Source organism: Coregonus lavaretus (genome assembly GCF_964263955.1).
Source record: "Coregonus lavaretus genome assembly, chromosome: 19".
Taxonomy (NCBI): Eukaryota; Metazoa; Chordata; class Actinopteri; order Salmoniformes; family Salmonidae; genus Coregonus; species Coregonus lavaretus.
In genome coordinates this window covers 37,898,631-37,917,744 of record NC_140006.1, presented here as the reverse complement: position 1 = coordinate 37,917,744, position 19,114 = coordinate 37,898,631, and the positions used below count along the sequence as shown (strand labels likewise).

At 43.7% G+C, this 19,114-nt stretch overlaps 2 protein-coding genes across 2 annotated transcripts; one reads left to right on the top strand and one right to left on the bottom strand.

Annotated features, from left to right (window-relative positions):
• The first annotated feature begins 1,558 nt into the window (after nt 1–1,558).
• On the top strand, nt 1,559–5,514 carry LOC311146420 (large ribosomal subunit protein uL18-like). Its single transcript, XM_084182926.1, has 8 exons — nt 1,559–1,654; nt 2,184–2,253; nt 2,629–2,744; nt 2,851–2,985; nt 3,583–3,785; nt 4,466–4,643; nt 4,985–5,073; nt 5,343–5,514. Exons 1-8 carry the CDS (start codon nt 1,652–1,654, stop codon nt 5,443–5,445), a joined length of 897 nt encoding a protein of 298 aa, XP_084039052.1. The 5' UTR covers nt 1,559–1,651; the 3' UTR covers nt 5,446–5,514.
• Nucleotides 5,515–5,597: 83 nt separating this feature from the next.
• On the bottom strand, nt 5,598–19,020 carry dipk1aa (divergent protein kinase domain 1Aa). The gene is made up of 5 exons (XM_084182915.1): nt 18,767–19,020; nt 10,602–10,736; nt 8,859–8,966; nt 8,062–8,238; nt 5,598–7,838 (listed from the first exon to the last, which is right to left on the bottom strand). Exons 1-5 carry the CDS (start codon nt 18,818–18,820, stop codon nt 7,026–7,028), a joined length of 1,287 nt encoding a protein of 428 aa, XP_084039041.1. The 5' UTR covers nt 18,821–19,020; the 3' UTR covers nt 5,598–7,025.
• Nucleotides 19,021–19,114: the final 94 nt, after the last annotated feature.

Here is a 19,114-nt window from a genome sequence, read left to right as displayed (position 1 = left end):
TCAGTCTCTTTAAAAATGCCATTAACAACAGAATACTTTATTTTTAATTTTTATATTGATTAATTCAATTCAGAAAGCAGCATAAAAACTATTAAAGTAAAGCAGTGGCAGTCTGGTCTGGTGGTAGCGCTGCAAAGTTGAGACTACACATTGCCCCTTTGGGCATGGGTTCGAAACCCGCTCTGCAACCAGCAACTCAATCTCATTCTGATCTATAACTATACAAAAAGGAAGAAATACTCTCCTTCGAAACAGTACAAAGTATATAGGCTATAGGTCCCTCAAATTCAACTCTTGACCTCGAAGCACTTCCACTGCTTTTTTAAATTGTTCCCCTCTAATCAGGGATGGATTTAGACCTGGTACACTAGTGGGTGCAATTCATTATCAGGTACATTAGAAAACCAGCAGGCTCCGGACCTCGTAGGGTAAGAGTTGAATACCCCTGCACAGTAGAGGAGGCTGGTGGGAGGAGCTATAGGAGGACAGGCTCATTGTAATGGCTGGAATGGAATAAATGGAACGGAGTCAAACATGTGGTTTCTATATGTTTAACGTGTTTGATACCATTTTATGGTTTCCATTCCAGTCATTATAATGAGCCCATCCTCCTATAGCTCCTCTCACCAGCCTCCTCTGATGCACAGCTACATCCTTTTTAAACACTGTTATTGGAATTTCAGGAATGCCATGCCTAGCATAGGTAGTGAGCAGTGGAGGCTGCTGAGGGGAAGACGGCTCATAATAATGGCTGGAAATGAGCGAATGGAATGGCATGGAACCCATGTGTTTGATACCATTCCACTGATTCCGCTCCAGCCATTACCACGAGCCTGTCCTCCCCAATTAAGGTGCCACCAACCCCATGTGGAAGAGTGGCTCAAATGCCTAATTCTGAGATCACATACTGCACAGGGCTGGGCTACTGTACACTGGAATGGGTTGCTGCTGCTCTCTGCTGGTGTCTTGGTAAATATAAGCCAGGACAATTACCCTTATTTCTATTTCTGGTGTGTTTTTATTCTACCTTGTTATTTTTAGTGCTAAATTGATATTGATTACTGCATTGTTGGGTTTGGAGCTTGCAAAAAAGGCATTTCACTGTACCTGTGCACTTTACATTCAAACTTGACATTTTGTGATGGTTTATTATCATCATAGTAAGAACAGCCAGTGGTGCTAGAGGGGAAACAAACAGAGATAGTTTTACCACACAATGTCATGTAGAAGTATACAGGGATTCTTTACCTAGTCAGAATTTATTTTGAATGTAGTTTCATGGGTGTTAGTTTTATTTCCTTGTTGTATGTGTATTGTGGCTTTGCTTTCATTATGGTGAAATCCATAATTGAGAGGACAGCATAATTATTCTTGCAAAAGCGTAAATATTTTGCAACTTTGCTTGCAGCCTTGCACAGATAGGAGACACATCAGAGACTAATATTCTAGCCGAAGCTACTAATATCAGATACATTTTATTTGATAATCTTTGTTAATATTCATACAACTTCTCCTCCAATCCACTAGGGAGGGTACATTACCGTTTCTATTCACAGAACACATATCCTGCCTGCAACGTCAGCATATTTTACCAGCTCTCTGCAGCTACCTGGAAAAGGCTGTCAACAGAGAAGTTGGAAAAACTGCAAAAATGGTAAATAAATTGTCATCATATACTGTCAACATGAAACATTTTATGCTATTACTTGTCTTATTCGCTTCCATGTCTGATGTTCGTTTCTTTGTAAATGGATGACGTTGGATTTGTGCCGTAAACTTTCATCGGTCAGCAGAATGCTAGCTGCAGGCTAGGTTCCAGCGTGGCGATATGGCGCTCAAAGGCCTTACTTCGACATTTCCTAGTTATTCCTATTAATAAATGATGTCATGCCAATTGCATAAAAACGTGTTTGTTGTTGATATCGGCCTGCTTATCTTCCATGACAATTAAACTGATCATGGTGTGAAGAAGTTGTCCGTCGATACTCTTGCTTGGAAGTCCTAGTTAGCTAGCAAGTTAAGTTTGCAAGTTGGCCACCAGTCTGAAGAAAGTGTTTCAACAGTCCTAGTTAGCTGTGCCATGGAGAAGTTACACTGCAGGAATATTTATTGCACGTTAGCTGAGTGACACCCCTGTCACCAGAAATATGCAATGGCAGCTGTCTCACATCTCCTCTCCACAGGGCTTCGTGAAAGTAGTGAAAAGTAAGGCGTACTTCAAGAGATACCAGGTGAAATTCAGGAGAAGGCGAGGTGAATAATAAATAAAAAAATTGTTGATGTAATGCACATGTACTCCCCCTTTGGCGAACCACTGTCTCAATAGATTCTAGAACAAACAGTGTTTTAATTGGCTTATTTATTTTAATGGTGAATGCTGGAATACTAACCAGTTGTCAACTTGTGTGTTAAATTAGCTGCTTCTTGATGATGATTCCAAGATCTCTGAGCAATTTGTAGTTGGTCCTTCATTTGCAACAGCTGATGGTTTTTGTTCTTTCAAGATAAGGCTGAGAGAAGCAAGATTAATTAACTACTATTCGATGTGCTGAAGATAGGAAATAGCCAATTCCTAGACTATTGGCAAATGCTGGCATACTAACCAGTAGTGTGATTTGTTTTTGACAGAGGGGAAAACTGACTACTTTGCCCGTAAGCGCCTGGTCATCCAAGACAAGAACAAGTACAACACACCCAAGTACAGGATGATCGTGAGGTTCTCCAACAGAGATATCTGCTGCCAGGTGAGTGCTATGGAGGGCTGCTGTGTATAGGCTTGGTGGGATTTCAACAACTATTTAGATATGGAAACCACATCCTGGCCCTCACCACTTTTATCTATTTCTTCAGATCGCCTACGCCAAGATCGAGGGAGACCAGATTGTCGGTGCTGCCTACTCCCATGAGCTGCCCAAGTATGGCATCACCGTGGGACTGACAAACTATGCTGCAGCCTACTGCACAGGCCTTCTGCTGGCCCGGAGGGTAAGGGTCACACACTATGGCATGCTAACACACATATTGTATTCATACACATACTGAAGTCTCATACAGAGAAGAATGCATAGCTACATGCACGTCATTGTGCAATCCCATAGAGATGACTACATATGCGTGAGCGTACAGACTCTGGTTGACAACGTCACTGTGATTCAACTGGCAAAGGATTTTTTTAAAAAAAATTTAAGGGAAAGGAATTGTTGCTGATGTCAGGGGTTTGGTGAATTTTGACTAACACCTTCCACCACATCCTGTACCAGTATCATTGTGCTGACAAACCCAAGACAGATCTGACCTGTGTGGACTTCCCTTTTCGTGTATAGTTTTCTGATGCTAGTACAAGCTTATCATTTTGTTGTCTAATACACTGAACTATTTGTTTTGAGGGGGGGGTAATCTGGTGTGGGCATATTCCTTACCTGCTTTGACAGTCGGCTCAGTCTGATGTCCAACAGCACAGTTAATGCAACACATTTTCAGTTTAGCAAGCTTCTATTCATTAGACGATGTGAATTGTCAAAAGGGGTTGCTGCTGAATGTTAGACTGCATTTCTCTAATGAAACATCTTTGTCTCTCCTCAGCTGCTGAACAAGTTCGGCCTGGACCAGGTGTACGAGGGCCAGGTGGAAGTGACCGGAGATGAGTTCAACGTGGAGAGTATAGATGGCCAGCCAGGGGCCTTCACGTGTTTCCTAGACGCTGGGCTCGCCAGGACGTCGACAGGAAACAAGGTGTTCGGAGCACTAAAGGGCGCCGTTGACGGTGGCCTCTCAATTCCTCACAGGTTAGTTAGTGATAGTTCGAGATTTTGGCAATTAAGTTATTTTATCTACTTCCCCCCCAGTCAGATGAACAAGGGATACCATTTTTATGTCTCTTCGTCCAGTATGAAGGAAGTTTCTAACAAGCGTCAGTGCAATTGCTAAGTAGCGTTAGCTAGCATGCTAGCTGTTCCTGAGATTAGCAGTCATTGTGCTAACGCTGGTTAGCATTGGCGCGCAAAACTAACTTCCTTCATACTGGACGCAGAGACACATGGTATCTGAGTTTATCTGACACTGGGGGAAGTAGGTAAATGGCTTCGTTGCCAAAATCATGAACTATCCCTTTAAGTGCAGCTGTATCCCCTCTTTTGCCCATCTAGGACCTGAAGTGTCCTATATGACCAACACAGAGGGGTACAGGATGATAGTTCTCTCATAAACCTGTAGTGAAGGCTGAACTCCTCACTGCGGATCCTGTCGGGAGATACAATGTGTCCATGTTTCTTCTCTTGGTCTTCGCTGTGGAAATGTTTGAATAATGAATGGCCAAGACCAGACCATCGGCCCTGTAATAAGCCATGGCCTTTGTCATTATAAAATGTGAATATGAAGAACGTGTTTTTATTTGACTATTCAAAGTCACTGGACACTAAATCAACCAAAGTAATCCAGTGTGGTATCACCATCGTCTCCTCCTCAGCACGAAACGATTCCCTGGCTACGACATGGAGAGCAAAGAGTTCAACGCAGAGATGCATCGCAAACACATCATGGGCATGAACGTGTCGGACTACATGAGTTACCTGATGGAGGAGGACGAAGACGCCTACAAGAAACAGTTCTCGCGCTTCATAAAGAACGGAGTCACGCCAGACACAGTAAGTCCATTGGCACATCCCACTGAGTCAGACAGTAGAAATGTAATGCCTGCCAGACTGATGGTAGTCACTCCTGGTCCTGTAATGGGAGGGTATCAGTTGGTTTGGCAATTCCTTTCTGACACGTAAAGTTGTTAAATTCACTGCTTCTTGATGATGATTCCAAGATCTCTGAGCAATATGTAGTTGGTCCTTCAATTGCGACGGCTGATGTTTTTTTGTTCTTTCAAGACGGGGCTGAGAGAAGCAAGATGAATTACCAGTGCTGAAAGGCTGTTGGTTTTCTGTGACTCGTCCAGAACTGCTACCCTACCTGTCTAAACAATGTGTTGTTCTTTCAGGTAGAGGAGATGTACAAAAAAGCACACGCCGCCATCCGAGAGAACCCAGTACACGAAAAGAAACCCAAAAAAGACGTCAAAAAGAAGAGGTGGGTTTGTCACCGTTGCTGGCTATCCACATGGGAATGCTTTGAAATTGTGCATTGGGGTAGTGCTTCTTGATGATGATACGAAGTACGCTGAGCAAAATGTAGTTGGTCCTTCATTTGCAACGGCTGATGTCCATTGTCCTTTCAAGACGGGGCTGAGAGAAGCGACTGTATACTGTAGATCCACTTATAGCATCAACATTGAGCGGTCTGCCATTAATCTTGTTTATTGTGCTGATGGGTAATCGGGGCATTGTTTTCTGTCGCAGGTGGAACCGTGCCAAACTTTCGCTGGCACAGAGAAAGGACCGCGTCGCCCAGAAAAAGGCCAGCTTTCTACGAGCACAGGAAGCCGAGGCAGCGGACGGTTAGAGGGACGGGGACCACTGCCCGTTCCAAAGACACACCACACCATTGGCTTAATAAATGTATTGCAAATGACGTTCTTCATCACTTTGCTCTCTATGGAAACACTGCCCGTGTGTGGTGTGTCTTAACGACATTTTGGGGAAATTCTGGTGTGATTGAATGATAGACCTGATAGATTCTCATGTTTTCCATTTTTAACATCTTAGTAACCTTTTTTACTAGTAATTGAGTATGACGGAACGTATTAGGTATTACATTTCCTCACTCAGTCACTGCACACTACAGTCAGGATAATCAACAACTCAGCTGACAAAGAAACTAAGATGAGACCACAGTGAGTGGTATGTGGTTTTATTGTGCAAAATCATGCTGGTTCAAACTTCAAGGAAAACATACATCTATATTGATACAATTCATCCGGCAACAGCAGCTATGAGCTTCAGCTCCTTCAGAAACCACATCAGACGGGGTTTCCTGTTTAAAAGACATACAAAGTGTGACCTCCTTGTTTATAAAGGTCGCGCTTGAAAGAATGTAGAAACGGAGTCAAATACAGCAAGCATTCCATGTACAGTACCTCCTTCACAAGTGGTAGTCAAACATCCATACAAAAACGTGAGACTAGTTCCAAGTCTATTACAGTATTTTCAGCATGATCTCTTGTTTATGGCACTAGTATTCATAATACACTCCATGGTTAGTGGAAAACTACAAGTGTTCTTCGTGAGAAATGTACATGGTACACAAACCAAGCATAATGGTTCGTCATAGGCTGATTCAGCATTGCTGTATGCCAATAAACAAGTGAGGGTGGTAATGTCCAGCGACGTGGACGACTCCTGGGTGCGTCCCAATAATATCTCCTGAAGTGTACACTATCCACTATTTCCCATAAATCTAAAGGCATTGGATTAGTCGAGGTATGGACTACAGGGAGTTTCCACCATATTTCTTATACCAGTCATTTCCTTTCAAATAAGAGAAGGGAACAAGTGCACACTTAGGAGGAAGGACAATACCTTAGACCTCTATAATACTCAGTTTCTTCTGATATATTTCTTGGTCACATTGTCCATTTAAGAAACCGAAACATGCTTCAGTCTTCATATAATGTGCAAGTGTACTTCAAATGTGTAGTTCATACAACTACTAAACTACTACCACTTAAAATGTTCCATCAGTTTTTTCCAAGAGGGAAAAACAAGACTCCAATGAGACCCGTCAAACAGCAGATCTACAGTTATTTTCCAGCATCCTGAACATTAATTATAATTATCATTCTTCCAATGACAGTCAGCAAAACGTGGTAAAAAAAACAATGTAGTATGTCTAAAATGAACGATCCACCCAAAGTGGTAGAGTTTTTGTGATTCACCCATTTTGAATGTTATATTGTGTGTATTTCTGCCTGCTTGAACAGCAATAGCTCAGATACACGTGACAACATGAAATGACCCCGGGAATCCATAGAATATTGCTCAGAGATGCACAAAAACGATATAACATTCAAAATGGGTGAATCTTTCCTTTAAGTATTTGAGCATGAGTCAGGTCTTTGAGGACTTGGTTGTGTTGTCCCCTCATCACGAGTCTTTAGTATGGGAGATCTGTTTCCACAGCAGGGCCTTGAGGTTGTTCAGGATCAGGGAGTGCTCCATGTCCATCTGTCCCGCCGAGCCTCTGAGGGCCATGCAGGCGTACAGCTGTCTCTCCAACTCCTCCCTCAGCTCTGATGGCACCCCTCTCAGAAGGTAGTCCCTCAGCGCCCCGCATGCTTTGGCCAGGTTGGGCTGGGTCACCTCCTCCCTGCATCGTCTCTGAGCCACATCGCACGATGTCCGGCAGTCCGTCCCCAGCACACAGTCGTCGTCCTTCTCGCAGTGCAGCGAGCGCATGGTTTGCCGGAACGCGTCCTCGGAGACGATGGCCCTGGGGTCGGTGAGGCGGAGGTCGTGGCGGTCCGTGTAGCCAAAGTGATCGGCGCTCAGGTCGCACATGAGGAAGCTGCCGTAGGTGCCGTGGAAGATGTCCTCCACTAGCTCCAGGAGGCCCATGGAGATCTTGGCCTTGCGGGGCCAAGAGGGCGTGAACCACTGGTCCATGCTGCGTCGGGCCCCACTGGGGACCCAGGCCTCCAGGGGCCAGGGGAGGCTGACACCGTACAAGGGGCCGTAGGGGACCCTCTCGGTCACGTACAGGTCCCCACAGAAGCCCAGCAGCCGGGGGGTGTGGCCCCGGTCCTGGAGGAGCAGGCCCAGCAGCACCTCGTCCAACTGGAGAAGAGCCCAGGCTGAACGGGCCTCGGGGAGGGAGACGTGCCCGTCCTTATTGCCGTCGGCGACGGTGAGGATCTGGGTCACCAGGCTGGCCAGGTTGGCCTGCTCGCCCAACTTTGACTGGAGATGGAAGGATTGAGGGAAGGGGAGGTAGGAGGAAACGAGAAAGAAGTTAAGCTGATGACCTTATCCTCAATCTGGAGATTTTGGTAAAACTGCTAGTGAAATGACAAAATCCCTTTCAACAAAGACACTAATTATAGTTGTTATGCTATACTATGCTGATGATGTTGCCATTGTGACACAGCATCTGCTAAAGTCAAAGCAGCAGGAGTTCCAAAACCTTCAGGTGGTTGAAGACCATCTCTCTGAACTTCTCCACAGACGTGCCGCGGGTGGGTTTGTCGAAGACTGCAGCCTCCTTCCTGGGCTCCGGCTCTTCTCCCAGCTCATAGTGCAGCACCTCCCCCACCCGGCAGCGGATCACCCCGTCCAGGTCACCCCAACCACCTGTGTACACCTGAGGGCCCAGGCAAGGGGAACGATGAGGACAACCAGACCCAAGTTAGTGGAATTACATTATTATACACCTACAGTCGATAAGAAGAACCAATGGTTCTGACTTATTCTTCTGGTCTGATTATGTGTGGAAATACTATAGTGAACTTCTACTAAAGACACCACACCCTTCAATAAAACCATTGGCTACATACTGGCACTTGCCGAAGTGCCTTCTTGAGTCGACATTAGGGCTGTAAGTCCGGGTCGTAGTAGGTTGTCCCTAGATGCACTGATCTAAGGTTGATTTTCCTGATCCTGGATCTGTACTTAGTACAGACCAAGACAACGTGTCCAGTACAGGGCTCTACAGTGCGACCATTTTACTCGCATATGTGGCTAAATATTTTGCTGTGCGACCTGGAATTTGTATTTAGGAGCACCAGTGCGGCTAGAAAAATTAAGGATTCTAGCTTTATTATCTCAAATATGTTTCATTTTGCTCCTACATTTCTTTGTGTGCGCCTACATTTTTCAACTTAGGCGCAAACGTGCTCCTTTGTTAAAAAAAAGGTAAGCGTAGAGCCCAGCAGTACAGTAACCCCTGCAGCTCAAAGGGAGGGTCATGGTCTGTTACCTCACCTGGTGTTCGGGGCTGGTAGAGAGACATCTGCCCAGGTAGAGGGTGTCTTTGTCACAAAGGCTGCTGCAGGCCGAGCCGTCGATGATGCCCCTCCTGTATTTATCACACTGAGAAGTGGAGAAGGGTTGGTGTTAGTCTCTTCCTGTCCATTTATTTACTCAATACAACAATATGCTAGGTATTACAAAGTCAGAACCATAGAGCATAGAGCTAAAACAAGATTGCAGACTGCTTGTGACACGGATTTGAATCTTAGTGACCTCTCTATTGTTTTTATTTCTATGGTCAAAACAAACAACACTTCACTTAAGATGAAAGTGAACTGCTACAGACTGCCCAAAGACCTTTCACTAACTTCTTTCTCTGTTTGACGCTATCATGCTACATGAACACTGGGTGACAATGTTTAGCCAAGTAGGAATGAAATCAGTCTCGTGGTTGCTGTTTTGGTAACAGCAACGGTCCGAATGCCAAATAGCTTGTCCTTGAGCCTTTGCGTCTGTAAGCTTCATTCGCCTCAGTGCTCTAACCCTCAACGGTTGAATGAGATGGATGATGTCAAACTGTGGAGTATGAAAATGGGTGATGCCTTGTACCAGGGATCCCCAACCGGCGGCCGCAAGCCGAATTTGGCCCGTGGGTGATTTCATTTGGCCCCCCAAGTTTTCTGAGCAAAACGTTTTTTATTTCATTGTATTTTTTAAATTGTTGGACATAAAATACAGTAAAAACACCATCAAATAAGCTGCAAGTTATTTTAATTTGAGAAATCTGTTCCGAAGTATTCCCATAATTCCGCATAATAGAGAGATATATGTGATTGTATACAAATGTAAGCAAGGCTTGAAATGATTATATTTTAGTCAAATGTTATATCTGTTTGGGCTTCTAGTTGATGATTCTACACTACAGCAGTGCTACTACTACTACTACCACCACTTGCTCCAGTACCACAGTAGAACTGGGTCGTGGTCTAGCAGTTAGTGCCGCCGATCGTCCGCCCCCATATTGTGTCATCATTCCAATCTGGCCCACAGCCTGTTTGACACACTCCTCCTGTCATTCCTGTCCAGTGGTGGAAAAAGTACTGAATTGTCATACTTGAGTAAAAGTAAAGATACCTTAATAGAAAATGACTCAAGTAAAAGTGAAAGTCACCCAGTAAAAGTCTAAAAGTATTTGGTTTTAAATGTACTTAAGTATCAAAAGTAAAAGTAAAAGTATAAACCATTTCAAATTCCTTACATTAAGCAAACCAGACGGCACAATTGGTCTTGTTTTTTTTTATTGACGGATAGCCAGGGGCACACTCCAACACTCAGACTGAATTTAGAAACGAAGCATTTGTGTTTAGTGAGTCCGCCAGGTCAGAGGCAGTAGGGATGACCAGGGATGTTTTCTTGATAAGTGTGTGAATTGGACCATTTTCCTGTCAAAATGTAACGAGTACTTTTGGGTGTCAGGGAAAATGTATGGAGTAAAAAGTACATTATTTTCTTTAGGAATGTAGTGAAGTAAAAGTAAAAGTTGGCAAAAATATAAATAGTAAAGTAAAGTACAGATACCCCAAAAAACTACTTAAGTAGTACTATAAAGTATTTTTACTTAAGTACTTTACACCACTGTTCCTGTCCCCCCTACTGACCGTCTATCAATAAAAGCATAAAAATATGAAAGTTCCCACTCCTAATAAAAAAATAAGTGGATCATGGATATGATATGACAGATGTGTCCGTACTCACTATGGCGTTCTTGCACTCATGTCCTCGGCAGAGCTCAGTGTAGTTGGAGTACTGGACATAGATCACCCAGCCCCCCACGAACACTGTCAGCCAGGTGAGGAACAGGTATTTCACCCGCACAAAGGAGATGCGAGCCTGCAGGGGTCAAACAGAGAAAGAGGGTTGGTTGGTTGCTTCATTCAACATGTCTTCACATTCCCTACCATATCATGTTGTGAGATTATACAGTGTGCCGAGTCCCTACCCTACATAGTAAACATCATACCATCTGATATAACTGATTATATCTTAAGTTCAGTTGATAGATGTTATTCGATTTTCAATGCATCAGAAACAATGGATTTTCCATTAATTTCATTATTATTTATTATTATTATTAATTTCATGATCTGGCTAAGGTGAGCTATTCTGTTATGACTTATAACAGTGGTTCCCAATCAGGGGTACTAGGACCCCTGGGGGTACTTGAGAAGAGTCATGAGACCATAGGCCTACTGGTAAAATGCACATGAGGGGGTACTTCAGGGGTACTCCGGGCAGAGCAAAATTCAGTTGGTGGTACAGTAACCAAAAAAGGTTGGGAACCACAGACTTTAAATATGACACATACACACGCATCTACAGTACAAACAAATGGAGCGGGAACATAAAGAACATGCCCCATTTAGCCATGAGATGGAGAAATGTGGCCAGCTTGGTCAATGGCAGTATACTAATTAGCACTTCCTAATCAACATCGTCATGTGACCAACAACTGACAGCCCAGCAGTACTGTAGTTTCCACGGTGATGGTGGCCCTTTTGAGACTAAACAACAGAGTTCTGGGGTTAAGTGTTGGTTTGATCCTAATGTAATAGACGGCTCGAGACATAGTTGTAAATCAATTGAGTTACAACTTCAGCTGTGGCACGTATCACATGACAAGATATCGGGCTGTATACAGACAGAGGCTAAGTTCCAATGTCCATATTAGCATACTACTTTTGCATGCCCAATCAGGGATTGACGTTAAGGCCTGCCCCATTGCCATGACAATACATTTATTCATACTAAGTGGTATGCTAGTGTGTGGATATTGGAATCAGACCATGTCAGAAAGGTCAACTGCGACCAATAAGATCCTTGTGAGACGACAGGGACCAATCTCCTTCGACTTTCTCTGACTTGGTATTTCTAATCAGAACTATTACCAGGGCTGGAGATTAGAGAGGTGTTGTTTTGGGATGAGAAGAATGAACAGTGACAGAGTTATGGCTTAAAGGGGTGTGAGAGAGTGAGCGTGAGAGAGAGAGAGAGTCCTGAGTTGTGTTCACCTGACACGAAATGAAAGAAAGCGATCTGAATTCTGAAACGGTGTGAAATGGGAACCAACTATCTGAACTTGTATGAGAAACGCTCGTTTCCATTTTGTTTTGCTACTGTATGCCCCAATGAACACGACCCACATCTTTCAGTGTTGTCCTCACAGAAAGGCGGTAACAGATAGGGATCAGATATTCCCCTCCCAAAAGCCTCGCTAGCTGAAGGCACCAGGGGAGCACAAGCTGCTACACTATCTGATCTGATCCCTTTAGTGTGTGTGTGTGTGGGCTAACACATACTTTAAGATACAGGGCTCTGGCAGTCACTTACAGTGGGGAAAAAAGTATTTAGTCAGCCACCAATTGTGCAAGTTCTCCCACTTAAAAAGATGAGAGAGGCCTGTAATTTTCATCATAGGTACACGTCAACTATGACAGACAAATTGAGAAAAATAAATCCAGAAAATCACATTGTAGGATTTATAATGAATTTATTTGCAAATTATGGTGGAAAATAAGTATTTGGTCACCTACAAACAAGCAAGATTTCTGGCTCTCACAGACCTGTAACTTCTTCTTTAAGAGGCTCCTCTGTCCTCCACTCATTACCTGTATTAATGGCACCTGTTTGAACTTGTTATCAGTATAAAAGACACCTGTCCACAACCTCAAACAGTCACACTCCAAACTCCACTATGGCCAAGACCAAAGAGCTGTCAAAGGACACCAGAAACAAAATTGTAGACCTGCACCAGGCTGGGAAGACTGAATCTGCAATAGGTAAGCAGCTTGGTTTGAAGAAATCAACTGTGGGAGCAATTATTAGTAAATGGAAGACATACAAGACCACTGATAATCTCCCTCGATCTGGGGCTCCACGCGAGATCTCACCCTGTGGGGTCAAAATGATCACAAGAACGGTGAGCAAAAATCCCAGAACCACACGGGGGGACCTAGTGAATGACCTGCAGAGAGCTGGGACCAAAGTAACAAAGCCTACCATCAGTAACACACTACGCCGCCAGGGACTCAAATCCTGCAGTGCCAGACGTGTCCCCCTGCTTAAGCCAGTACATGTCCAGGCCCGTCTGAAGTTTGCTAGAGTGCATTTGGATGATCCAGAAGAGGATTGGGAGAATGTCATATGGTCAGATGAAACCAAAATATAACTTTTTGGTAAAAACTCAACTCGTCGTGTTTGGAGGACAAAGAATGCTGAGTGGCATCCAAAGAACACCATACCTACTGTGAAGCATGGGGGTGGAAACATCATGCTTTGGGGCTGTTTTTCTGCAAAGGGACCAGGACGACTGATCCGTGTAAAGGAAAGAATGAATGGGGCCATGTATCGTGAGATTTTGAGTGAAAACCTCCTTCCATCAGCAAGGGCATTGAAGATGAAACGTGGCTGGGTCTTTCAGCATGACAATGATCCCAAACACACCGCCCGGGCAACGAAGGAGTGGCTTCGTAAGAAGCATTTCAAGGTCCTGGAGTGGCCTAGTCAGTCTCCAGATCTCAACCCCATAGAAAATCTTTGGAGGGAGTTGAAAGTCCGTGTTGCCCAGCGACAGCCCCAAAACATCACTGCTCTAGAGGAGATCTGCATGGAGGAATGGGCCAAAATACCAGCAACAGTGTGTGAAAATCTTGTGAAGACATACAGAAAACGTTTGACCTGTGTCATTGCCAACAAAGGGTATATAAAAGTATTGAGAAACTTTTGTTATTGACCAAATACTTATTTTCCACCATAATTTGCAAATAAATTCATTAGAAATCCTACAATGTGATTTTCTGGATTTTTTTTCCTCATTTTGTCTGTCATAGTTGACGTGTATTTATGATGAAAATTACAGGCCTCTCTCATCTTTTTAAGTGGGAGAACTTGCACAATTGGTGGCTGACTAAATACTTTTTTCCCCCACTGTAGGTATGAGGCTCCATGATGAGTCTATGTGTTTGAAGACTCGAGACATAGGCCTAGTTGTAAAATCAATTGAGTTACAACCAATAGGCTAAAGCAGTGCTTGACTTGGACTGAAATAGGTGTCGGTACTGTTTATATTTATTTACATTTAACATGTACATTTAAGTCATTTAGCAGACGCTCTTATCCAGAGCGACTTACAAATTGGATTTATGTGCAGGAACTCCTCAATACGTTTGAGCTGATATTCTATAAGCGGTGGAGGAACTCAAGCAGAAGAAAATTTGAGGTGCCGGTACTCAGGTCCGGTGATCTCCAGCCCAAGTCAAGCACTGGCCTAAAGGCTATGTCACAGGTCTTATATAATCTGACAAGAGAACGGTCTGTAGGCAGACAGAGGATGTCTGAAAAGTCATTGTGTGAGTTTCAGAGAGTAACTACCTCTACCTGTGCTTGTGCTTGTGTTTCGATGAGGAGCTGAGCGTGGGTGTGTGTGTTAATCGATGTGTTTAGTTTGCATGCAGTAATAATACTCCAGTCTAACAAGTTGAAACAGGTAAGATCAAAATTGCACATCTACTAGTCCCCTGTAGCTCAGTTGGTAGAGCATGGCGCTTGCAACGCCAGGGTTGTGGGTTCGTTTCCCACGGGGGGCCAGTATGAAAATGTATGCACTCACTAACTGTAAGTCGCTCTGGATAAGAGCGTCTGCTAAAATGTAAATGAGTACTAGCTTCCGTCTGATAAGTGAAACTGTTGCAGTCAATGAGGAGCCAAAATGCAAATTGTGTTAGCGTGATGCAACAAAAATGAATATAATAATAGGTTTAACACTTCATGCCCTTTGGTTGACCTTTGACTCGTAGACAGTTAGGGGCTCTGTCATGTGTGAGTAACATTTATCCCACAGTCCATTGCTCTTTGCTTCTAAGGGTCTACTACTGTATGCGTTACCTACAGTATGTCATTTTCACATTCCCTGGCACTGTTACGCAATAAAGGCTCTCATGATATGCTGCATCCCCTCCCTCCAGACCATGGCTAGCTCTACAGTAAAAGCATCACTGCATAAGCCAGGCCTGCCACTTAACTCACCACAGGCAACATCCACTAACACATGTTTAATAATACAGTAACAGTAAAAATGGTAATATCACCTGTTTACTGCCCAGGGTCAGTCTGTGCAGTTTACACATAGCACAGACTGTCTTTATACTGAAGGAAAGAATAGCACTTCCTATTGGCCTTGCTCAATCCCACACTGCTCCTTGCTACAGTGAGGGAAAAAAGTATTTGATCCCCTGCTGATTTTGTACGTTTTCCCACTGACAAAGAAATGATCAGTCTATAAATGTAATGGTAGGTTTATTTGAACAGTGAGAGACAGGATGACAACAAAAAAATCCAGAAAAACGCATGTCAAAAATGTTATAAATTGATTTGCATTTTAATGAGGGAAATAAGTATTGGACCCCCTCTCAATCAGAAAGATTTCTGGCTCCCAGGTGTCTTTTATACAGGTAACGAGCTGAGATTAGGAGCACACTCTTAAAGGGAGTGCTCCTAATCTCAGCGTGTTACCTGTATAAAAGACACCTATCCACAGAATCAATCAATCAATCAGATTCCAAACTCTCCACCATGGCCAAGACCAAAGAGCTCTCCAAGGATGTCAGGGACAAGATTGTAGACCTACACAAGGCTGGAATGGGCTACAAGACCATCGCCAAGCAGCTTGGTGAGAAGGTAACAACAGTTGGTGCGATTATTCGCAAAAATGAAGAAGCACAAAATAACTGTCAATCTCCCTCGGCCTGGGGCTCCATGCAAGATCTCACCTCGTGGAGTTGCAATGATCATGAGAACGGTGAGGAATCAGCCCAGAACTACACGGGAGGATCTTGTCAATAATCTCAAGGCAGCTGGGACCATAGTCACCAAGAAAACAATTGGTAACACACTACGCCGTGAAGGACTGAAATCCTGCAGCGCCCGCAAGGTCCCCCTGCTCAAGAAAGCACATATACAGGCCCGTCTGAAGTTTGCTAATGAACATCTGAATGATTCAGAGGAGAACTGGGTGAAAGTGTTGTGGTCAGATGAGACCAAAATCGAGCTCTTTGGCATCAACTCAACTCGCCGTGTTTGGAGGAGGAGGAATGCTGCCTATGACCCCAAGAACACCATCCCCACCGTCAAACATGGAGGTGGAAACATTATGCTTTGGGGGTGTTTTTCTGCTAAGGGGACAGGACAACTTCACCGCATCAAAGGGACGATGGACGGGGCCATGTACCGTCAAATCTTGGGTGAGAACCTCCTTCCCTCAGCAGGGCATTGAAAATGGGTCGTGGATGGGTATTCCAGCATGACAATGACCCAAAACACACGGCCAAGTCAACAAAGGAGTGGCTCAAGAAGAAGCACATTAAGGTCCTGGAGTGGCCTAGCCAGTCTCCAGACCTTAATCCCATAGAAAATCTGTGGAGGGAGCTGAAGGTTCGAGTTGCCAAACGTCAGCCTCGAAACCTTAATGACTTGGAGAAGATCTGCAAAGAGGAGTGGGACAAAATCCCTCCCGAGATGTGTGCAAACCTGGTGGCCAACTACAAGAAACATCTGACCTCTGTGATTGCCAACAAGGGTTTTGCCACCAAGTACTAAGTCATGTTTTGCAGAGGGGTCAAATACTTATTTCCCTCATTAAAATGCAAATCAATTTATAACATTTTTGACATGCGTTTTTCTGGATTATTTTGTTGTTATTCTGTCTCTCACTGTTCAAATAAACCTACCATTAAAATTATAGACTGATCATGTCTTTGTCAGTGGGCAAACGTACAAAATCAGCAGGGGATCAAATACTTTTTCCCTCACTGTATTTTTACATTTTAGTCATTTAGCAGACGCTCTTATCCAGAGCGACTTACAGTGAGTGAGTGCATACATTTTTTTTTCATACTGGCACCCCGTGGGAATCGAACCCACAACCCTGCCGTTGCAAACGCCATGCTCTACCAACTGAGCTACACGGGACTATCTATTTCTCTGTTGCTCTCTCACATAACTGCTTCTTATGGGCAACTCTTATATACTGAGTAAACACAGTATGTCCTTGCTGTGTTAGTGTGTTGTCAATAAAGAAGGGAAAGTTAAACTTTTTTATGACCTTGCGTTGCTCAAAATAACTAGCCAGACACTGGCAAGTGGTGGTAACCTCAGGAAAACATGGGGGGCTCAGGAATTCACACAGGGTGAAACGTCCTTTGATGTGCCTGAGAACTCATAGGTTGTTAGAGGTCATAAAGACCCTGTGGCAGACAGTATTTCACTTCGCAATCAAATAGTACTGTGCCTTTGGCAGCCAAACCTTTTGCATTGTGAAGTACTTACATGACCTGCCAACACATAGCGTTGTTGCTATGACAGTCTGGCAACATAGAAAGGGGTTTGGTGCCAGCCAGGTGGTGGACTGAGTACTCTGTAAACCTCTCAACCCACGTGTATTAATAAGTAGTCAAGGATCCTTTTATTTCTAAACTAGCAAAAACAACAGCTATACTTCATTATCTCTGGCTATACTAAACATAAAGTGTCTGCAATCTTAGGATCCTAGAAAAGTACAGACAAAAGGTTGAAACAATGTAACTGCTTAACTAAAGTGCCTCTATGGGAAGAAATATATATAAATAAATGGATTTGCTAAGCCACGTTTACATTTCCGGTGTCTGGTCTGGTCTCGGACCACTTCGGTCAAGGCTGTTTGGATTTATGGTCGCCTCATTAATCACTGTAGCAGGCATATTCTGTTGACCCTCCTGCCAAGAGGCCACATTCTACAGAGAGTAGTAATATTGTTCTAACAACAGGGGTCTGTTCAGAAGGATGTAGTGTTACAGAACGTTCAGATAGAAATGTGTCGTGTAGAACAGATATGATTGTCTGTCAGATAGAACAGGGAATCGTGTGTGCTCTATTCATTCTGATTATATCTGCAATGTTCAGAACATTTCCCCTCACTGAATACACCACATGCTGTGTTTTAACAGATGGTGGAACAACTGTTAAGTACAGCTAAACATGGAAATATAATATTATCATGTGCTATTGAATGCCCTCAACATACCCCTACAGCCAGTAGTCCGAAATGTATTCAGGAGCTTGAATAAGTTACATATTAGCTAAGTCTCCATTACATATTTAACAAAAGCAAAGCAAGCCTGTCAGACGCTGAGAGCAATGTCAACATTACCATAGCGATGGATTGGGAACCTTTCACATCCAAGTGAGATATAATTTTCTACATTCTATCCAACCCAAAACAAACTAACAGACAAAGACAAACACACACACTGTGTGACCCACATCCTCCTCCCACTGTTGGAGGTGACCTGTTATTAAGAAATCTCCAACTTGTAATTAAATATAAAACAATATTATGAAAATTGGACAGCAGGACTACATTGAGCCAATGAATTAGCCTACATTCAATAAGAGTGTATTAAGCTATATGCAATCAAGTGTAGCCTAGTGCCCTAGTCTATAACATCACATTAACGAGTCAGGCATCATTTATTTCTGCCAGTTCTTAGGAGTAGCCTATTTTTCCAAACCAAATTGACGCACTTCATGGCAGCATCAACAATTTCAGCATGCAATAATATGCATTGCAGCCAGACTATCTTTTCAATCTCTAAATGTCTAATACGTGACTATCTTCTGGCCTTACTGTGTAGGCTACTATAAAGCGAACATTTGAGTCCCTTCAGAATTGTAAGAGGCTGCACTGTGTCCCGCGTGCGTAATATTGCACGACAAAAATCACACTACAGCTGTCGATGACAGTGGCCACACGACGTCAATCTTCTTGCGGCGCGGTTGATTGTAGACTCAGCTCAGTCAATATAAATTGTACAACGGTTTAGAATTGTTACCTGGAAATAGAATGATTTATTTATCCAGGCACGTGGAAACAGACGCCTCGCCATCACAAAAATAGATCATCTCAATACGCGATGCTGCGAAAGAGAATCCAAATAAATGGAGAGTGAAGCTCGAGCGCAGAAGACGGCCCTTGACGTGTTCGTAGGCTACACAATTCAGTGCATTCCTATGCGTTCGAACAGGTTCTATTAACACTGAAAATATCCGTTACAGAGTTATTCTTAGTTCCCCTTTAGTGTAGTTACAGCCAAAGCCTGGCTCTGTACGCACGTCGCAGCGCTGCTGTCTTGCCGGTGCAGCTGCTGATCACCAGCCACATACCTCACAAGAAAGACCGC